This window comes from Ammospiza caudacuta, chromosome 3, assembly GCF_027887145.1.
Source record: "Ammospiza caudacuta isolate bAmmCau1 chromosome 3, bAmmCau1.pri, whole genome shotgun sequence".
Classification (NCBI taxonomy): Eukaryota; Metazoa; Chordata; class Aves; order Passeriformes; family Passerellidae; genus Ammospiza; species Ammospiza caudacuta.
Genome location: NC_080595.1, coordinates 118,613,438 through 118,630,715, shown reverse-complemented (window position 1 = coordinate 118,630,715; position 17,278 = coordinate 118,613,438). Strand labels below are relative to the sequence as shown.

Below are 17,278 nucleotides of genomic sequence, written 5' to 3'. Positions count from 1 at the left end.
CCCCAGAAATAATGGGAACAACAGCAGCCACCACCTCCAGCAACTCCCAGCATTTTAAATAATTGTAACTAAACTTGCTGGCCAAGGAATTTGGACTGGCATGGAAAATGCAGAGATGGGGAAAGCACAGGGTGAGTGTGGGGAGAGCTGGAAAAGCAGAAATCCCTGAAGGGAGTCTCTGAGAGAGCTGAGAGGGGCTTTGGGCAAGGGCCTGGAGGAGCAGGACCCAGAGTGGGAAGGGAGCTCAGAGACCCCCCAGTGCCACCCCTGCCATGGCAGGCACAGCTCCCACTGTCCCAGTGTCCAGCCTGGCCTTGGGCACTGCCAGGGGTCCAGGGGCAGCCACAGCTGCTCTGGGCACCCTGTGCCAGGGCCTGCCCACCCTGCCAGGGAACAATTCCTTATTCCCAAGATCCCATCCGTCCCTGCCCTCTGCCATTCCCTGGCTCCTGTCCCTCCATGCCTTGTCCCCAGTCCCTCTGCAGCTCTCCTGGAGCCCCTTCAGGCCCTGCCAGGGGCTCTGAGCTCTCCCTGGATCCTTCTCCCCTCCAGGTGAGCACCCCCAGCTCTCCCAGCCTGGCTCCAGCTCTGGTGGCTCCTCTGGGCTCTCTGCAGCAGCTCCAGGTCCTTGTGCTGTTGGAATGCCCAGGGCAGGTGGGCTCTCACCTGGGGACAGGGACAGAACCCCCCCTTCCTGCTGCCCATTCTGGGGGATCAGCCCAGGGCAAAGCTCTCCTGGAAATCCAAACCCCTCCAAGTCACAGCCTCAGCCCCCTCCCCTTTCACTCTTTACCAGACATGATTTTATATCAAAGTTCAGCTTGGGATTAGCTCCCAGAAAAAGCAGTGCCCAAAGCCATCAGTGTCTCCTCCCAGGACACAGCCTGTCCTTGGAAAGCTCTCTCCTGATGTCCCCAGACACTGGGCCTGTCCCCTGACACTGTTTATAAATCACCCAAACCCCGAACTCCTCCCTTCCAGATCCACTCTGCCCCAGGAGCAGCTGCTGAGGAACCTGCCACCTGAATTCCACCAGCAGGGAAAAAGACAAAACCTTCTGTAAGATCCTGAATCCCCTGCAAGAGGAGATTTAAACCCAGGAATGGCCACAGGAATGGAAGCAGAACTGGGGACTGGTGCAAGTCAGGCCAGGCCTGTGAGGCTCCTTCCTCACTCTCCACATGTCCCCAGCCTGGCTCTGCAGCAGGTTCCACAGCAGGGACATCCATGTGGATGTGCCACTGATGCCAACCCCAGCTCCTCACCCAGCCCAGGCAACTCCCCCTGCCCTGCTGGCCCTGCCAGGGCCCACTGCAGCATTCCAGCTGTGCCAGAGCAGCATTCCAGCTGTGCCAGGGCCCTCCTCAGAGCACCCAGCCAGGCAGAATTCCCAGGAAGGGCACCCTAGGCCAGGCTGGACACTGGGGTAGGAGCACCCTGGGACAGTGGCAGTGTCCCTGCCATGGCAGGGGTGGCACTGGATAGCTGGTGCAGTCCCTTCCCACCCAAACCACTCCAGGATTCAGGGATTGTACCTGCCAAGGGGAATGTTGAAGGTTCTGATGGTGCCAGCAGCACCCTCTGTGAGCACTCTGTGAGCACTCTCAGCATTCCAGCAGGGATGGGCGTTCCTATAAAAGCACAGCCTGCCGTGCTGCTGAGCTCCTGGAGAGGGAGCCTGAGCCCTGCCCTGCTCTGCCCGAGCCCTGCTCTGCTCTGCTTCAGCCCTGCTCTGCTCTGCTCCATCCCTGCCCTGCCCCATCCCTGCTCTGCTCTGCTCCATCCCTGCCCTGCCCCATCCCTGCTCTGCTCCATCCCTGCTCTGCTCCATCCCTGCTCTACTCTGCCCCATCCCTGCTCTGCTCTGCTTCAGCCCTGCTCTGCTCTGCTCCATCCCTGCCCTGCCCCATCCCTGCTCTGCCCCATCCCTGCTCTGCTCTGCCCCATCCCTGCCCTGCCCCATCCCTGCCCTGCTCTGCCCCATCCCTGCTCTGCTCTGCCCCATCCCTGCCCTGCTCTGCTCCATCCCTGCCCTGCTCTGCCCCATCCCTGCCCTGCCCCATCCCTGCTCTGCCCCATCCCTGCCCTGCTCTGCCCCATCCCTGCTCTGCTCCATCCCTGCTCTGCCCCATCCCTGCCCTGCCCCATCCCTGCCCTGCTCTGCCCCATCCCTGCTCTGCTCCATCCCTGCCCTGCTCTGCCCCATCCCTGCCCTGCTCTGCCCCATCCCTGCTCTGCCCCATCCCTGCTCTGCTCTGCCCCATCCCTGCTCTGCCCCATCCCTGCCCTGCCCTGCCCCATCCCTGCTCTGCTCTGCCCCATCCCTGCTCTGCTCCATCCCTGCTCTGCTCCATCCCTGCTCTGCTCTGCCCCATCCCTGCTCTGCTCTGCCCCATCCCTGCCCTGCTCTGCCCCATCCCTGCCCTGCCCCATCCCTGCCCTGCCCCATCCCTGCTCTGCCCCATCCCTGCCCTGCCCGAGCCCTGCTCTGCTCTGCCCCATCCCTGCTCTGCCCCATCCCTGCTCTGCCTGAGCCCAGCCCAGCTCAGCACAGGGCTCCCAGCAGTGCCCAGCTCCCCTCAGAGGGCAGCCCTGGCACATTCCTGGGCACACTCCTGCTGCTCAGACAGGCAGGGCTGGCACCACAGGGGGCACACTGGCACTGCTCAGACAGGCAGGGCTGGCACACAGAGGGCACACTGGCACTGCTCAGACAGGCAAGGCTGGCACCACAGGGGGCACACTGGCACTGCCCAGGCAGGCAGGGCTGGCACCCAGGAGCAGCACTGACCTGTCACAGGCTGCCAGGATGAAGTTGAGCAGCAGGCTGATGCCCTGGCACTGCGCTGGCAGGCAGGGCTGGCACACAGGGGCACACTGACCTGTCATAGGCTGCCAGGATGAAGTTGAGCAGCAGGCTGATGCTCTGCTCCACGCTGATCTGGTGGCTGGAGGGCAGCCGTTTGTTCAGCTGGTAGTAGATGGAGGAGATGATGGTTTCCAGGCGGGACACGTTGAGCTCCGTGCTGTGGTCCAGGGTGTTAAGGCCGTTATCTCTGAAGGCTTCAATCATGTTCCAGATATCAACGAGGTGAACTGGGAAACAAAGGGAAAACAGAATCACAGGATGATGAGGTTGGAAGAGATCATCGAGTCCAACCTGTGCCCTAACATCTCAACCAGACTAGAGCACCCAGTGCCATGTCCAGTGTTTATAAAAAACACATCCAGAGATGGTGATCCCACCCCCTCCCTGGAAAGAGCATTCCAGTGCTTTATTATTATTTTGGTGAAAAACGTCTTCCTAATATCCAACCTATACTGTAAGAGCCTACATGAGGGATGTGGGACACCAGGCTGCTTTTCAAAATTGAGTTTATTTCATCCAAGACGTTACAGCAGTCCAGGGTTGTGGGTGACAGAGCCTGTGCCTACAGCTGGAGTCCTGCATCCCTCACTCAGGCTCTTACTGATGGTGCCCCACATTGGGCGCCACTGTAAAAGTTTAAATGAGAGATGAGAGACTCCAGGCAGCTCTTCAAAATGCAGTTTTTATTGCATCCAAGATGTTAGAGCAGTCCAGGGTTGTGGGTGGCAGAGCCTGTGCATGCAGGTGTCAGCTCCAGCTGCAGGCAGGCCTGGAGTCCTGCATCCCTCATCCTTCTTACTAATGGTGCCCCACGTTGGGCGCCACTGTAAGAGCTGAAATGAGAGATGTGGGACTCCATGTTCTCTCTAAAATGCAGTTTATTACATCCAAGGTGTTACAGCAGTCCAGGGTTGTGAGGGACAGAGCTGTGCCTACAGCTGTCAGCTCCAGCTGCAGACAGGCCTGGAGTCCTGCATCCCTCATTCAGGCTCTTACTAATGGTGCCCCATGTTGGGCGCCACTGTAAGAGCTGAAATGAGGAATGTGGGACTCCAGACAGCTCTTAAAAATATAATTTATAACATCCAAGAGTTACAGCAGTCCAGGATCATGGGTGGCAGAGCCTGGGCATGCAGGTGTCAGCTCCAGATGCAGACAAGCCTGAAGACCTGCATCCCTCACTCAGGCTCTTACTAATGGTGCCCTACATTGGGCGCCACTGTAAAAGCTGAAATGAGGGATGTGGGACTCTAGGCAGCTCTTCAAAATGCAGTTTATTGTATCCAAGATGTTACAGCAGTCCAGGGTTGTGGGTGACAGAGCTGTGCCTACAGCTGTCAGCTCCAGACAAGCCTAAAGACCCTTTAATTCTGGCTAAAAATGCATTACATACTTTTCTTTTGGTTACAATGCATTATAAACTTTTCTTTGCTGAGCATCTTAATACAGCAGAACCAATCTATACCTTAGCTATTATCTATAGCCTATCATAATTACTGTAATTACCATATTCATGTTACTGTTCTGTCACTAACAGTCAGTACATTGCAGTTTAAGACAGAAGTTGTTTTTCAGTTTACTTGCAGTGGAAAATTCTGAGACCTTTTTTCTACTTGCCACATTTGCTGACTTGTTTGCCTGTGTTATTTTTCTGCTTGGTACAAACATCTTCTTGTTTGGGGTGGGTTTATCCTTTGCTCTAAGCCATACAAACCCCTTCTAACTAACACACCCTTTGCCTCCTTGGTTATCCAGTGAGACTGGCTCAGCAATTCTTTTATTCCATATCAAAACTTGCTTCATCTCTATTCCTTCATCAGACTCTACATTTAAAAATCTTTCTGCCAAGCACACATACCTGTGAGACTTTCTGGTCAAACTTTCATCCTTCCCAACACTGAGGTAGCTGCAGACTGTGTCCTCTAGTTCTGTCAGAGACCAATCCCTACCTGTCTCCAACCTCCCTTCAGGAAGGTGTAGAGAGCAATAAGGTCACCTCTGAGTCTCCTCTTCTCCAGGCTAAACAGCCCCATATTATATATATTATATAACTTCTATTATATGATATAATATATTATATAGTATATAATATATGTTATATATTATAAAACATTATATATAATATTATATCTATTATACATTACATATTATATAATATTATATATTATATAATATGTGTTGTGTGGTGCTATGTTATATATTGCATTATATATATTATATATTGCATTGCATTATATTATGTTATATTATATTATACACTACATTATATATATTATATATTATATTGTGTTATATTATATAATATATTATATATTACATAATATTACATTATATCATATAATGTCATATAAAATGCTATACTAAAACTATACTAAAGAAAGAGAAAGGAGACATCAAAAAGCTAGAAAGGAATGAATAATAAAAACCTGTGACTGACCAGAGTCGTAACACAGCTGGCTGTGATTGGTCATTAATTAAAAACAATTCCCATGGAACCAATCAAAGATGCACCTGCTGGTGAGCAACCTCCAGACCACAATCTAAGCAGTCAGATAATTATTGTTTACATTTCTTTTCTGAGGCTTCTCAGGAGAAAAGTCCTGGTGAAGGGATTTTTTAGAAAATATCCTCGTGACACCTGGGAGGAGCAGAGCCTCCCACTGAGCTTGCAGTGCTTCAGCCACCGGCCCCAATTCCTCCCTGGCAGGGTGGGCAGGCCCTGGCACAGGGTGCCCAGCCTGCATCCCTGGCAGTGCCCAAGGCCAGGCTGGACACCGGCACACCCTGGCACAGTCCCAGGTGTCCCTGCCATGGCAGGGCTGGCACTGGGGGACTCTGAGCTCCCTTCCCACCCAACCCAGTTGGCATCCTGTCATCCCAAGGTGCTGCTGCCTGCCATGGCTCCGGGCTGGGCTTCTCATTCTCAGCACACAAATCCTGTGGGGTGCAGATCTGGGGGGTTCAAGGGACAAACTGAGCTCTGGGGACATCCTGGAGCCACTGCCAGGGCCTGAAGGGGCTCCAGGAGAGCTGCAGAGGGACTGGGGACAAGGCATGGAGGGACAGGAGCCAGGGAATGGCTCCCCCTGCCAGAGGGCAGGGCTGGACGGGATATTGGGAATGAGGAATTGTTGTGCCCTGGCACAGGGTGCCCACCCTGGATCCCTGGCAGTGCCCAAGGCCAGGCTGGACACTGGGACATCCTGGGACAGTGGGAGGTGTCCCTGCCATGGCAGGGGTGGCGCTGGGTGGGATTTAAGGGCCCTCCCCACACCCAAACCACTCTGGGATCTGATGAAGCTCTAAATCCACTACAAAATGTTCACAGTGATTCTGAACACCCTCATGCTGACTGGTAGGAGGAACTTGATGTTCCAGTTAAACTCTGGCAGTTTCCAGTTGATCCAGTTCCCAAACCCAGAGGATAATGTTTTATAAACACAGGTTTGGGGTTCCCAAGCTCTCCCCCAAATTCCCCTCCTGTACCCAAGCAGTGTTAACAACGTGCAGAAACCTTTCCCAAACCACAGTGAGCCATCTGCAGAACCACATGAAGCAACATTCTGAGACGTTCCCAAGCTTTTAAAATTTGCAGGAGGGTGGAGGGGACATCCAAGGATCAGCAGCCACCCAGAGCAGGGACACAGTGACATTTCAGAATGATCTGCAGTCAGTGTGAGCTGATGCCTCCCTCACACTGACCTAACTTTGTATTTCTCACACAAAACCCCCCCAAAGGACCAGGCTGTGCCACCCCCTGAGCAGAGAGAGCTGCAGGGCCCCATGCCCAGCCCAGGGGTGCCAAAGGGCTCCTGGGGGGCACCAGAGCCCTGTGCAGAGCTCTGGCCCCATGCCCAGCCCAGGGGTGCCAAAGGGCTCTTGTGGGCACCAGTGCCCTGTGCAGAGCTGCCATTCCTTTGTGCCCTATGCAGAGCTCTGCAGCTGCCATTCCTTTGTGCCCTGTGCTGGTAAACAGAGTTTGAACCCTAAAACTCCAACTACAGCCAGAACCCTTTATATGAAGAATTACAAGCCATGAAAGTTTAAGTAGAATGATAGTGAATTTATCACAGAGTGAAAAATAGATTTTGGGGTTTTAGAAATGGGGGTTCAGGGGGCAAGATGGAGGAACCTGGGCATGTCCAGCCTTTGTCCTTCTTCTTCTTGGCCTCCATCTTCTGCTGTGATGGTGGCACTTTTGGATTGGTTTAGAGTAGGAGCTCACTGTCTAACATAAGTGATAGGCATTGGAAAGTAATTGTAAATATTGTACGTGTAGTTTTTAGTATAAAGACATAACACAGCCCTGGGGCAGGCAGAGTGCCTCTGACTGTCTTGCTTGGCTGGATAGGAGAAAGAATTTTATAGATAAGGAACAATAAACACCCTTGAGACCGAGAAATGAAGAGCTCTGACTCCTCCTTCAACCACCGGGGTGGGAAAAGAGACTTTGCGACACATCTCTGGTCACAGTGAGCAGCTAGAGAACCTGAGACTCCTGCTGGCCTCCTCTACCTCCTCAGCCCTTCTGCTGGTCTCCTCCTCAGCCCCCAGCAGTCAGTTCCTGTGCCCTGGGATTAGGGATCTCCTCCCACACGTTATCCTGCTCTGCTCTTTGCTGTGTCCAGCTCAGCAGGGGCAGGGCACAAAGTGCATCCTGCTCACTGGGATTCACTGGGATTCACCTGGGATCCACCTGGGAGCTGTCCAAGGTCAGAGCCCACAGCAGGGAAGGGGAGAACCTGCCCTGCCCAGAGCTCTCCATGGTCACCGATGTCACCCGTGTCCCCACAGGGACACCTGCAGGCAGGGACTGGCCCTGTGCTCACTGGGGCTGCTCTGGGGTTCCCTGTGAGGAAACAGCCCCTCACAGAGCTTGAGACCACTTACACCCAGCTCTGAGGGCAATGAACACCACAGCTCCCTTGGAATTGACATTTTCTGAACATTAAAGAATAAACATGAAAATATCACAGAGCATCGGGCAAGGCTCACTGCCTGTTTAATTCCATAATCAATTCTGTATCAGATCTCTGTTAAACACAGCAGGTCAGGGCTCCCCTGCCCTCCAGGGGTGCAGCAATGCAGCAGCCATGCAGCGGGGGGGAGGAGAGGCAGGCAGCACTCACGGTTGCACCTCTTCTGCACGAAGCGCAGCTTGCAGGCGGTTCTGTACGTGGAGAGCCGGATCACGTCGAAGTTCTGGGCTCCTGCAACAAACCAGAGCTGCTGTGGGGCTGGGCTTGATTCTGAAAACCCTCTGCTGCTGCTGCTGCTGCTGTGGGGCAGGGCTTGATTCTGAGCACCCTCTGAACCTGCTGATGTGAGGCTGTGCTGCTGTGGGGCTGTGCTTCCTTGTGAGCACCCTCTGAACCTGCTGCTGTGGGGCTGGGCTTGATTCTGAGCACCCTCTGAACCTGCTGCTGTGGGGCTGTGCTTCCTTGTGAGCACCCTCTGAACCTGCTGCTGTGGGGCTGGGCTTGATTCTGAGCACACCCTCTGAACCTGTGCTGTGGGGCTGTGCTTCCCTCTGCACACCCTGTGCTGCTGTGGGGCTGTGCTTCCCTCTGAACCTGCTGCTGTGGGGCTGTGCTTCCCTCTGAGCACCTTCTCCACCCCCTGGTGCTTCCCTCTGCTCCTGCCAAAAGGCTCCAGAGTCTCTTCCCACCCATCCCAGCCATGGCACGCAGGGGGGTCCTGCCCCTGTGCCCAGGTGAGAGCCCACCTGCAGAGCTGCCCCAGCCCTGGGCAGCAGCACAAGGACCTGGAGCTGCTGGAGAGAGCCCAGAGGAGGCACCAAGATGATCAGAGGGATGGAGCAGCTCTGCTGTAGGAAAGGCTGGGAGAACTGGGATTGTTCAGCCTGGAGAAGGGAAAGCTCTGGGGTGACCCAACTGCAGCACCTGGAGGGGCTGGCAGGAAGGATGGAGAGGGACTGGGGACAAGGCCTGGAGGGACAGGACACAGGGAATGGCTCCCAGTGCCAGAGGGCAGAGCTGGATGGGATCCTGGGAATTGGGAATTGTGCCCTGGCAGGGTGGGCAGGCCCTGGCACAGGGTGCCCACCCTGGATCCCTGGCAGTGCCCAAGGCCAGGCTGGACACCGGCACACCCTGGGACAGTGGGAGGTGTCCCTGCCATGGCAGGGGTGGCATGGGCTGGGATTTAAGGCCTTTTCCCACCCAGACACTCCCTGATTCCCTAACAATGCTACTCTGGAAACAAACCAGTATAAACAGTTAGTTTGCAGTCAGAGCTCCCCCAGTGTGTAACTGGAATTAAGGACATGCTGGCCCAATCCAGGAACCCCCTTCAGCCCTGACTCCTGCAGGACAGCAGGACAATGTGATGCCATGCAAACACCAGTTCCTAACTCTGCTTTTCCAGAGGAGAATCCTGCACAAATCAGCCCCCAAACCATTTCTTGACTCAGCAGCATTGCAGGGCCATTTTCTACCTCTTTTTAAGGCCAAAGCTGCTCTGCCTGCTGTCACTATTCATTGAAATAATTCTCCACAACCCTCAGGCACTGGCACGGATGAGAGATGTGAGGATTCCCTAAGGAAGGAGCTCCCCAGAACCCATGGATAAATACGCTCCCCAGGCATATCTGACTCCCTCTGGGCATTACTCTCCTGAGCAGCCCCTGGATGGCTGTCCCTGCACGGACTTGGGGACAGGATGGGGACAATCTGCTGCAGCTGGCCCAGGGAAGCTCTCAGTGAAGAATCAAGGACATCATGTCTTCAGATTTCCTACTTACTCATTTCCATGAACAGCTGCCTCTTCTCTGCCATGGTCCTCCTCCTCTTGCCACTCTCCTCAATCATTCTGGAGACAGAAATGGCAAACACTGTTTGTGTGTGAATTCTGTGACAGGAGCAGCAGCATTCTGTCCCTCAGTCTGATTCTGGTCGGGGACTGGGGATTCCAGGACAGACAGACACCTCTCATCCTTACCCCATTCCACACACACACCCCAGGCTTGTTAACACCTTCCAAGGCACAGGAAACATTAATTCAACATTTCAATTGCTCTAGTTTGAAAAGCCCAGAGCTGCATTGATACAAGCAGAAATATCCCATAAAAATTCCTCTGTTCTGAACCAAAAAAGGGGAAATGCTGCAGCTGGAGACTTTGGGGGTCAGCAGGAACAGGCTCAGCCCATTCCCTTCCCTGGCTGACAGAGGTGAGTGACCCCTCTTCAGAATCCTTCAGCTTGGAAAAGGATTTGTGGGGATGTTTGGTTTGGGGGAATGTTGGCTTTAAACAAAACTTGTTAAAATTCATTTAACTTTGAGACCTGACACCTGAGGTCACTTGGGATTTGTCAGGGAAGTAGAGAACTTCAAATGAATTAAGTTGCAAATAAAAGCAGTTTGACAGAGGGCTCCCTTTCCTGGGAAATCAGATGAAAAGAGTGACAGGAGCAGGGAGCAGCTTGCACTGGATCAGAGGTTACTGACCCCTCTTCCCTGCAGCATCACAGAATCCTTCAGCTTGGAAAAGGATTTGTGGGGATGTTGGGTTTGGGGGAATGCTGGCTTTAAACAAAACTTGTAAAAATTCATTTAACTTTGAGCCCCTGAGGTCACTTAGGATTTTCCAGGGAAGTAGAAAACTTCAAAGTTAAGTTGGAAATAAAACCAGTTTGGTGGCAGAGGGCTCCCTTTCCTGGGAAATCAGATGAAAAGAGTGACAGGAGCAGGGAGCAGCGTGTACCCCAAGGTAAGGGGGCACAGGGACAATTCAGCAGCTCTCAGGGCTTATTTCACTCCACAGTCCTAAAAGATGCCAAATTTCAGCCCACTGCAGCAAAAAAAAAAAATTGAAAGTTAATTCAGCATCAATGTAAAATTTAATTTCTAATTCAACTAATTATTACATTGTTCTTTGGTTACCAAATTCACCAACTTAAAAACCATTAAATAGAGGTTTTATGTGTCTAACCCCCCAAAAAAAAAAAAGACAAAAATGCCAAACAGCTCTCCTACAGTTCCATACAGACTACAGCTGGCTCAGCCCAGGCTGCAGCAGCCTCAGGGGGCACCAGGAGCAGCACAAAGTCCTGCCTTGGCACTGGCACAGCCCCCTGGGCACAGCCTGGCATTTCCCAAGGTCCTGCTGGAACCCCACAGCTCAGAACCCTCCTCAGCCTTTTTCCTTCTCAGGAAGGAAAACAAACACATGAGCTCTGAGCTGAAAATACACTGTATTTCCATGGTTCAGGAAACCACAGACAGAACCAATGTGCTGCTGTGTCTTTACTGGATTTTTTTACAGGAAAAAGCCTCAGTGGCAATTTTTATGACTCGTAGAAGTTGGGGGATTTGGGCACACGAGTTTCCAACCCCATCTCATTCCCCACCAAGCACCTGCCAGTGCCATCACTGCCATCTCTTTGCCCAGAGATTCCTCATTCAGGGAATCCTGGAATGGTTGGGTGGGAAGGGAGCTCAGAGCCCACCCAGTGTCACCTCTGCCATGGCAGGGACACCTCCCACTGTCCCAGGGTGCTCCAACCCCAGTGTCCAGCCTGGCCTTGGGCACTGCCAGGGATCCAGGGGCAGCCACAGCTGCTCTGGGCACCTGTGCCACCCCTGCCATGGCAGGGACACCTCCCACTGTCCCAGGGTGCTCCAACCCCACTGTCCAGCCTGGCCTTGGGCACTGCCAGGGATCCAGGGGTCACTGCCAGTGCCAGCACACAGCACCCAACAGTGCCACACACAACTCCTGCATGAAGGGGACAGAGTGACAGAGCCAGACACAGTTCTACTGCAGGGGAGCTGAGTGTCACCTCTGTGCCCTCTGCAAGGAAAAGGAGGGACTGAGAGCCCTGAAACGGGACCTGAATGAGGGATCTGCTCTCTCCATGATGCCAGAACTGTTCAGCAGGAAAATCCTTCCCAGACCACCCAGTACAATCTGTGTCCAATGCCCACCTTGTCCCCTGAGTGCCACATCCAGGTGACACCTGCAGGGATGGGCACTGCCAATCTCCCTGGGCAGCCCCTGCCAAGGCCTGAGCACCCTTTCCATGCAGAAATTCCTCCTGGTGTCCACCCTGAGCCTGCCCTGGCCCAGCCTGAGGCCATTTCCCCTTGTCCTGTCCCTGTTCCTGGGAGCAGAGCCCCACTCCCACATTGCTGGCAATGAGGTTCTGTGAGGAGATTTGACAAACCTGTTTTCAATCCCTGAACCACCAGGCACAGGAGGATCCCTCGGTGGTGAGGCTGGCAAGAAGGAAGGTGGGGAATCTTTCCCAAGTTCAAAACAGCAATGAACCAAACCCACAAGAACTGCAACTATGTTTGGGATGCAAATTACAGTGCTCAGCTCCCAAAACAGGGAAGGGAAGCAGCAGCTTGGCCTGAGCTGGTTTGGTTTGTTGGGTTGGGTTCTTTGAAGGGGGTGGGGAGGCTGGGTTTGGGTTTTGTTGGGATTTTTTGCATGGGTTTTGTTTATTTGTTTGCTGGCTCCTTGGTTTTTCAAAAATGGCAGCAAAATCTGTGAGCAAAGTGCCAGGAAACACAACATGGGCTGGAATGATGTGGCAGCCAGCAATTCCTGAGGGGGCTGCTCCCATTCTGTGGGCACATGGAGGGGAAAGCACTCCAGTACAGAATCCTGGAATGGTTTGGGTGGGGGGAGCTCAGAGCCCACCCAGTGCCACCCCTGCCATGGCAGAGACACCTCCCAGGCTGCTCCCAGGGTCCAGCCTGTCCAGGGACAGGAAATCCAGCTATTTGGAAATCCTTACTGAAAATATATGTTCAACTGAAAGCAGAAAATGGTGCAGTACCTTAGAAAACTGCAGCTGAGTGTGCCTGATGTGAACTTCCAAAATTTCATCATTTCCCTTCATCCTTTCACCTTCTCCCCCTTTCCACAGGTACAACCTCAGGAGCACCCTCTGACAGAGTTAACAGCAGAGCCAACTTATAAACCCCACACCAATTACTGTGGGAAATTCTACACTTGGCCACCATCTAAAATAATGGTATTTTTATATATAGATAGATAGATAGATAGATAGATAGATAGATATAAAAAAATTTGTTTTATTTAAATTATTATATATAATATATAATAATATAAATAAAATAACTGTACTTTTATATAGATATATATATATACATACATATATATATATACACATACACATATATATACATATATATATATATATAAATAAAATGTAATTCTATAAACTCGCTTTTTCCTTGCTCCCCTTGTTTTTTCCTGTCCCAAAGCAGGGAGAGAACAGGGAGTGGAGTGCCCCTGCTCTGTTCCTGTCAGAGCTCTGTACCAGCACAGGAAGTGAGATTGGCACCCCCTGGCAGTGCCCCCCTGGCAGTGCCCCCAGGTTCAGGCCAATACTACAGGACCTTGCTTAGCAGGTTTCGCTCTTCTTGGAGCTCATCAGCTGTAGGTAACGGCCCAAGGACAGCCCCACAGGCAGCTCTGTGCTCAGGGAATCAGCCCTGAGCCACACATGGGCTTCTGGGCACACACGGGATCACAGGCACACACAGTCAGAATCACTCAATCACACACAGTAACACAATCAGCATCACTGAATCACACACAGTCACAGAATCACAGCCACAGAATTAGAATCACACAATCATACTGAATCTCAGAACCAGAATCACACACAGTCACAGAATCAGAACCACTGAATCACACACAATCAGAATCACACAATCACACAGAATCTCAGAATCACACACAATCACAGAATAAGAATCTCAGAATCACACAATCAGAATCAGTGAGAATGAGAATCTCAGAATCACACACAATAGAATCACACATGATGACAGAATCAGAATCACTGAATCACACAATCAGAATCAGTGAGTAACACACAATCACAGAATCACACACAATCACACAATCAGAATCAGTCACACAGTGACAGAATCACAGAATCAGAATCACACACAATCGCTGAATCAGAAACACACACAATCACACACAATCACTGAATCAGAATCACACACAATCACACACAATCACTGAATCAGAATAACACACAATCACACAATCAGAATCATACAATCATGCAGAATCTCAGAATCAGAATCACAGAATCACACACAAACAGAATCACTCAATCACACATAATAACACAACCAGAATCACTGAGTCACACACAATCACAGAAGCAGAATCACTGAATCACACAAAATTAGAATCACACAATCACACTGAATCTCAGAATCACACACAATCACAGCATCAGTCACAGAATCACACAATCAGAATCAGTCACACACAATCACAGAATCACACACAATCAAAGAATCTCATACAATCACAGAATCACTGAGTCACACACAATCAGAATCACACAATCACACAATCAGAATCACAGTCACACACAATCACAATCACACAGAATATCAGAATCACTGAGTCACACAATCACACACAATCAGAATCACTCAATCACACATAATAACACAATCAGAATCACACACAATCACACAGAATCACTCACAATCACAGGATCCGAATCAGACATTCAGAATCACACAGTCACACACAATCAGACAATCTGAATCCCAGAATCATTGGGTTGGAAGAGACCTCCAAGACCATCGAGTCCAACCCAGCCCCAACCCCTCAACTCAGCCCTGGCCCCCAGTGCCACATCCAGGCTTTGTTCAACACACCCGGGGATGGGGACTGCACCAGCTCCCCATTCCAGTATTTTATCATCCATTCCAGAACATTCCAGTATTTTATCATCCATTCCAGAACTTTATCACCCTTTCTGTAAAGAGCTTTTTCCTGATATCCAGCCTAAATTCCCTTGGTGCAGCTCAAGGCTGTGTGCTCTGGTTGTGTCAGTTCCTGGAGAAAGAGCCCAGCCCCAGCTGAGCACAGCCACCTTTCAGGGGGTTATGGTTTGTTTTTGTAGCTGTAGTTGTTTTGTTTCAAGTTAATTTTCTTTCATTGTGTACTTCCACCTCTAAGGAGCACTCCAAAGGAGATTCTGACCTTTAGGGTCTGATAACCATTTGCAGACATTGCTTTGCACTGAGCTTTCTCTGTTTGCAAGAACAGAGAAAGAAAAGTTCATTTACCAATTGTTAAATCTGACTTGGTTCACGTTCCTGGTCAGGCATGTCATTAGCAGAAATAACATTTGATGGCACTGATTAAACTGCAGTTGCTGCATGAAGATAAAGCTGTGCCCATACCTATTTATGGTCAGAAATAACTTGTAATTAAAATAAATCCAAAATCCAGCTTGGGGCATGGGCTGATAAAGTTGTGCCCATACCTATTTATGGTCAGAAATAACTTGTAATTAAAATAAATCCAAAATCCAGTTTGGGGCATGGGCTGATCTGTGCCTCACACAGGGAAGGAGGCTCAGTGACTTTCTGCCATTTTTCTGATCAGAAGGAACAATATTCCTGCTGTTTCAAGGAAAAGCTTTCCTCCCCTGTCAGTTCATTCACTCTTAAAAATGTAACTTTAATAAATAGCAGAACTGGGATGAAGATATTGAATAAAAATTGAGGGCATACCTGTGCTGGCAGAAAAACTTACTGGTGTCCATCTGCTTTGGCACTTCCTGGCTTTGGGCTTCTGAGCTCATCTGGCTTCAACTGACACTTGATAGAAACCATCTAAAATAATTTCTGAACTCTCATAAATGTTTTGTTAAAGTATAAAATTAAACTTCCTTATGATATAAAGGTGCTTAGATTTGTTCATCTCAGACTTCAATAAAAATATCAAGTTTTTTTTCCTTTTTTGTCCTAATTTGAACAAGGACTGATTTAATCCCCTCCTCTCCCTCTGTCTATCCAAAATATCTGATGCTTTTACTCATTTCTTTGTTCTCCTGGTTCACACTCCCAATCCCTTTCCTCAGCATAATTAAGATAATTAATCAGAAATCCTCCTTTGTTCCCCTGTGGCATTTCCCAGGATAGGAGTGACCTGAAATGATTTCAGGGGGACACATCTGACCCCAGGGAAACAAAACCTTCCATACTTATTCAAATAGACTGGTAACATCTTTTAAAGCACATTTTAACCTCTACTGACAATTCTTCTCATTTACCTTTAACATTTTAAACTCTGTTCCCATCAATTATAGGATAATTAACTGAAGCAAAAGCAACTGTGCATAAAAGGATGAAAAGTACCCTGAAATGTTATTTCTGCATCTCCAGCAAGTGCAGGAGCTTCTCTGGGAACCACCAAGCACCTTCCAGCAGCAGCTGCCCCAAAACCCAAAGGTTTGGGTCTCTCACTGATGTTTTCACATGTGCCGCACTCAGATGATTGTGCAAGATCTCTACAAACCCAAAGTGGCTCCAGCCTTGGAGGGTGCAAGGAAAAACCCACCTGGGTGGGAGCCAGGAAAGGGATGGAACTTCTCAGGGATTACAGCTCTGCACTGAAATCCTGAACAAATCAACGGCTCTTTTATTTCCTCCATAAATCCAGTGGATCCAAAGCTGCTCTGCAAGATTCTGCAAAAACCTGCCCAAATAAAGCAGGAACCTTCATTAAAAATGAGCAGGCAGCCCAGTAGCTTAGAGAAAAATACCAGTAATGGAACCTAAACTTTCCCTCCTGCATGCCCTGCCATTCCTGCTGCAGCTCTGAGGTTCTTCCAAGGCACAAGAGAAGCCATCTGCTCTGTTCAGGCAGGACACAGCATGAGGCAGCACAGCCCCACAGAGCCCTGAGTGCCTTCAGTTACTGGGGTGGAAAATCTCTGATGGGCAGGGACATCCTGGCTGGAGAAACCTGGGCATGGAGGCACATCCAGCTAGGCAGGGGCACCAGGGGCTCAGGGGGTGCTGCTCCTGGGTGGGGATGCTCCTCCTGAGGCTCAGGGGATGTTCCTCCTGGGTGGAGGATGTCCCTCCTGGGGCTCAGGGGGTGCTGCTCCTGGGGCTCAGGGGATGCTGCTCCTGGGGCTCAGGGGATGTTCCTCCTGGGTGGGGATGCTCCTCCTGGGGCTCAGGGGATGTTCCTCCTGGGTGGGGATGTCCCTCCTGGGTGGAGGATGTCCCTCCTGGGGCTTAGGGGATGCTCCTCCTGGGGCTCAGGGGATGCTCCTCCCGGGTGGAGGATGTCCCTCCTGGGTGGGGATGTCCCTCCTGGGTAGGGATGCTCCTCCTGGGTGGAGGATGTCCCTCCTGGGTGGGGATGTCCCTCCTGGGTGGGGATGCTCCTCCTGGGGCTCAGGGGATGCTCCTCCTGGGGCTCAGGGGATGCTCCTCCTGGGTGGAGGATGTCCCTCCTGGGTGGGGATGCTCCTCCTAGGTGGAGGATGTCCCTCCTGGGTGGAGGATGTCCCTCCTGGGTGGGGATGCTCCTCCTGGGGCTCAGGGGATGCTCCTCCTGGGGCTCAGGGGATGCTCCTC

At 51.2% G+C, this 17,278-nt stretch overlaps 1 protein-coding gene across 1 annotated transcript in view; it reads right to left on the bottom strand.

Moving 5' to 3' along the window:
• The window catches only part of DTNB (dystrobrevin beta), a 148,687-nt gene that overhangs the window by 124,440 nt on the left and 6,969 nt on the right, over positions 1–17,278 (bottom strand). Inside the window, exons 3-5 of the mRNA XM_058802790.1 lie at positions 9,633–9,700; positions 7,999–8,079; positions 2,883–3,096 (exon numbers count right to left, since the gene is read on the bottom strand). Coding sequence (XP_058658773.1) covers positions 2,883–3,096; positions 7,999–8,079; positions 9,633–9,699 — 362 coding nt within the window. The 5' untranslated portion in view covers position 9,700. The remainder of the gene's footprint in view (positions 1–2,882; positions 3,097–7,998; positions 8,080–9,632; positions 9,701–17,278) is intronic.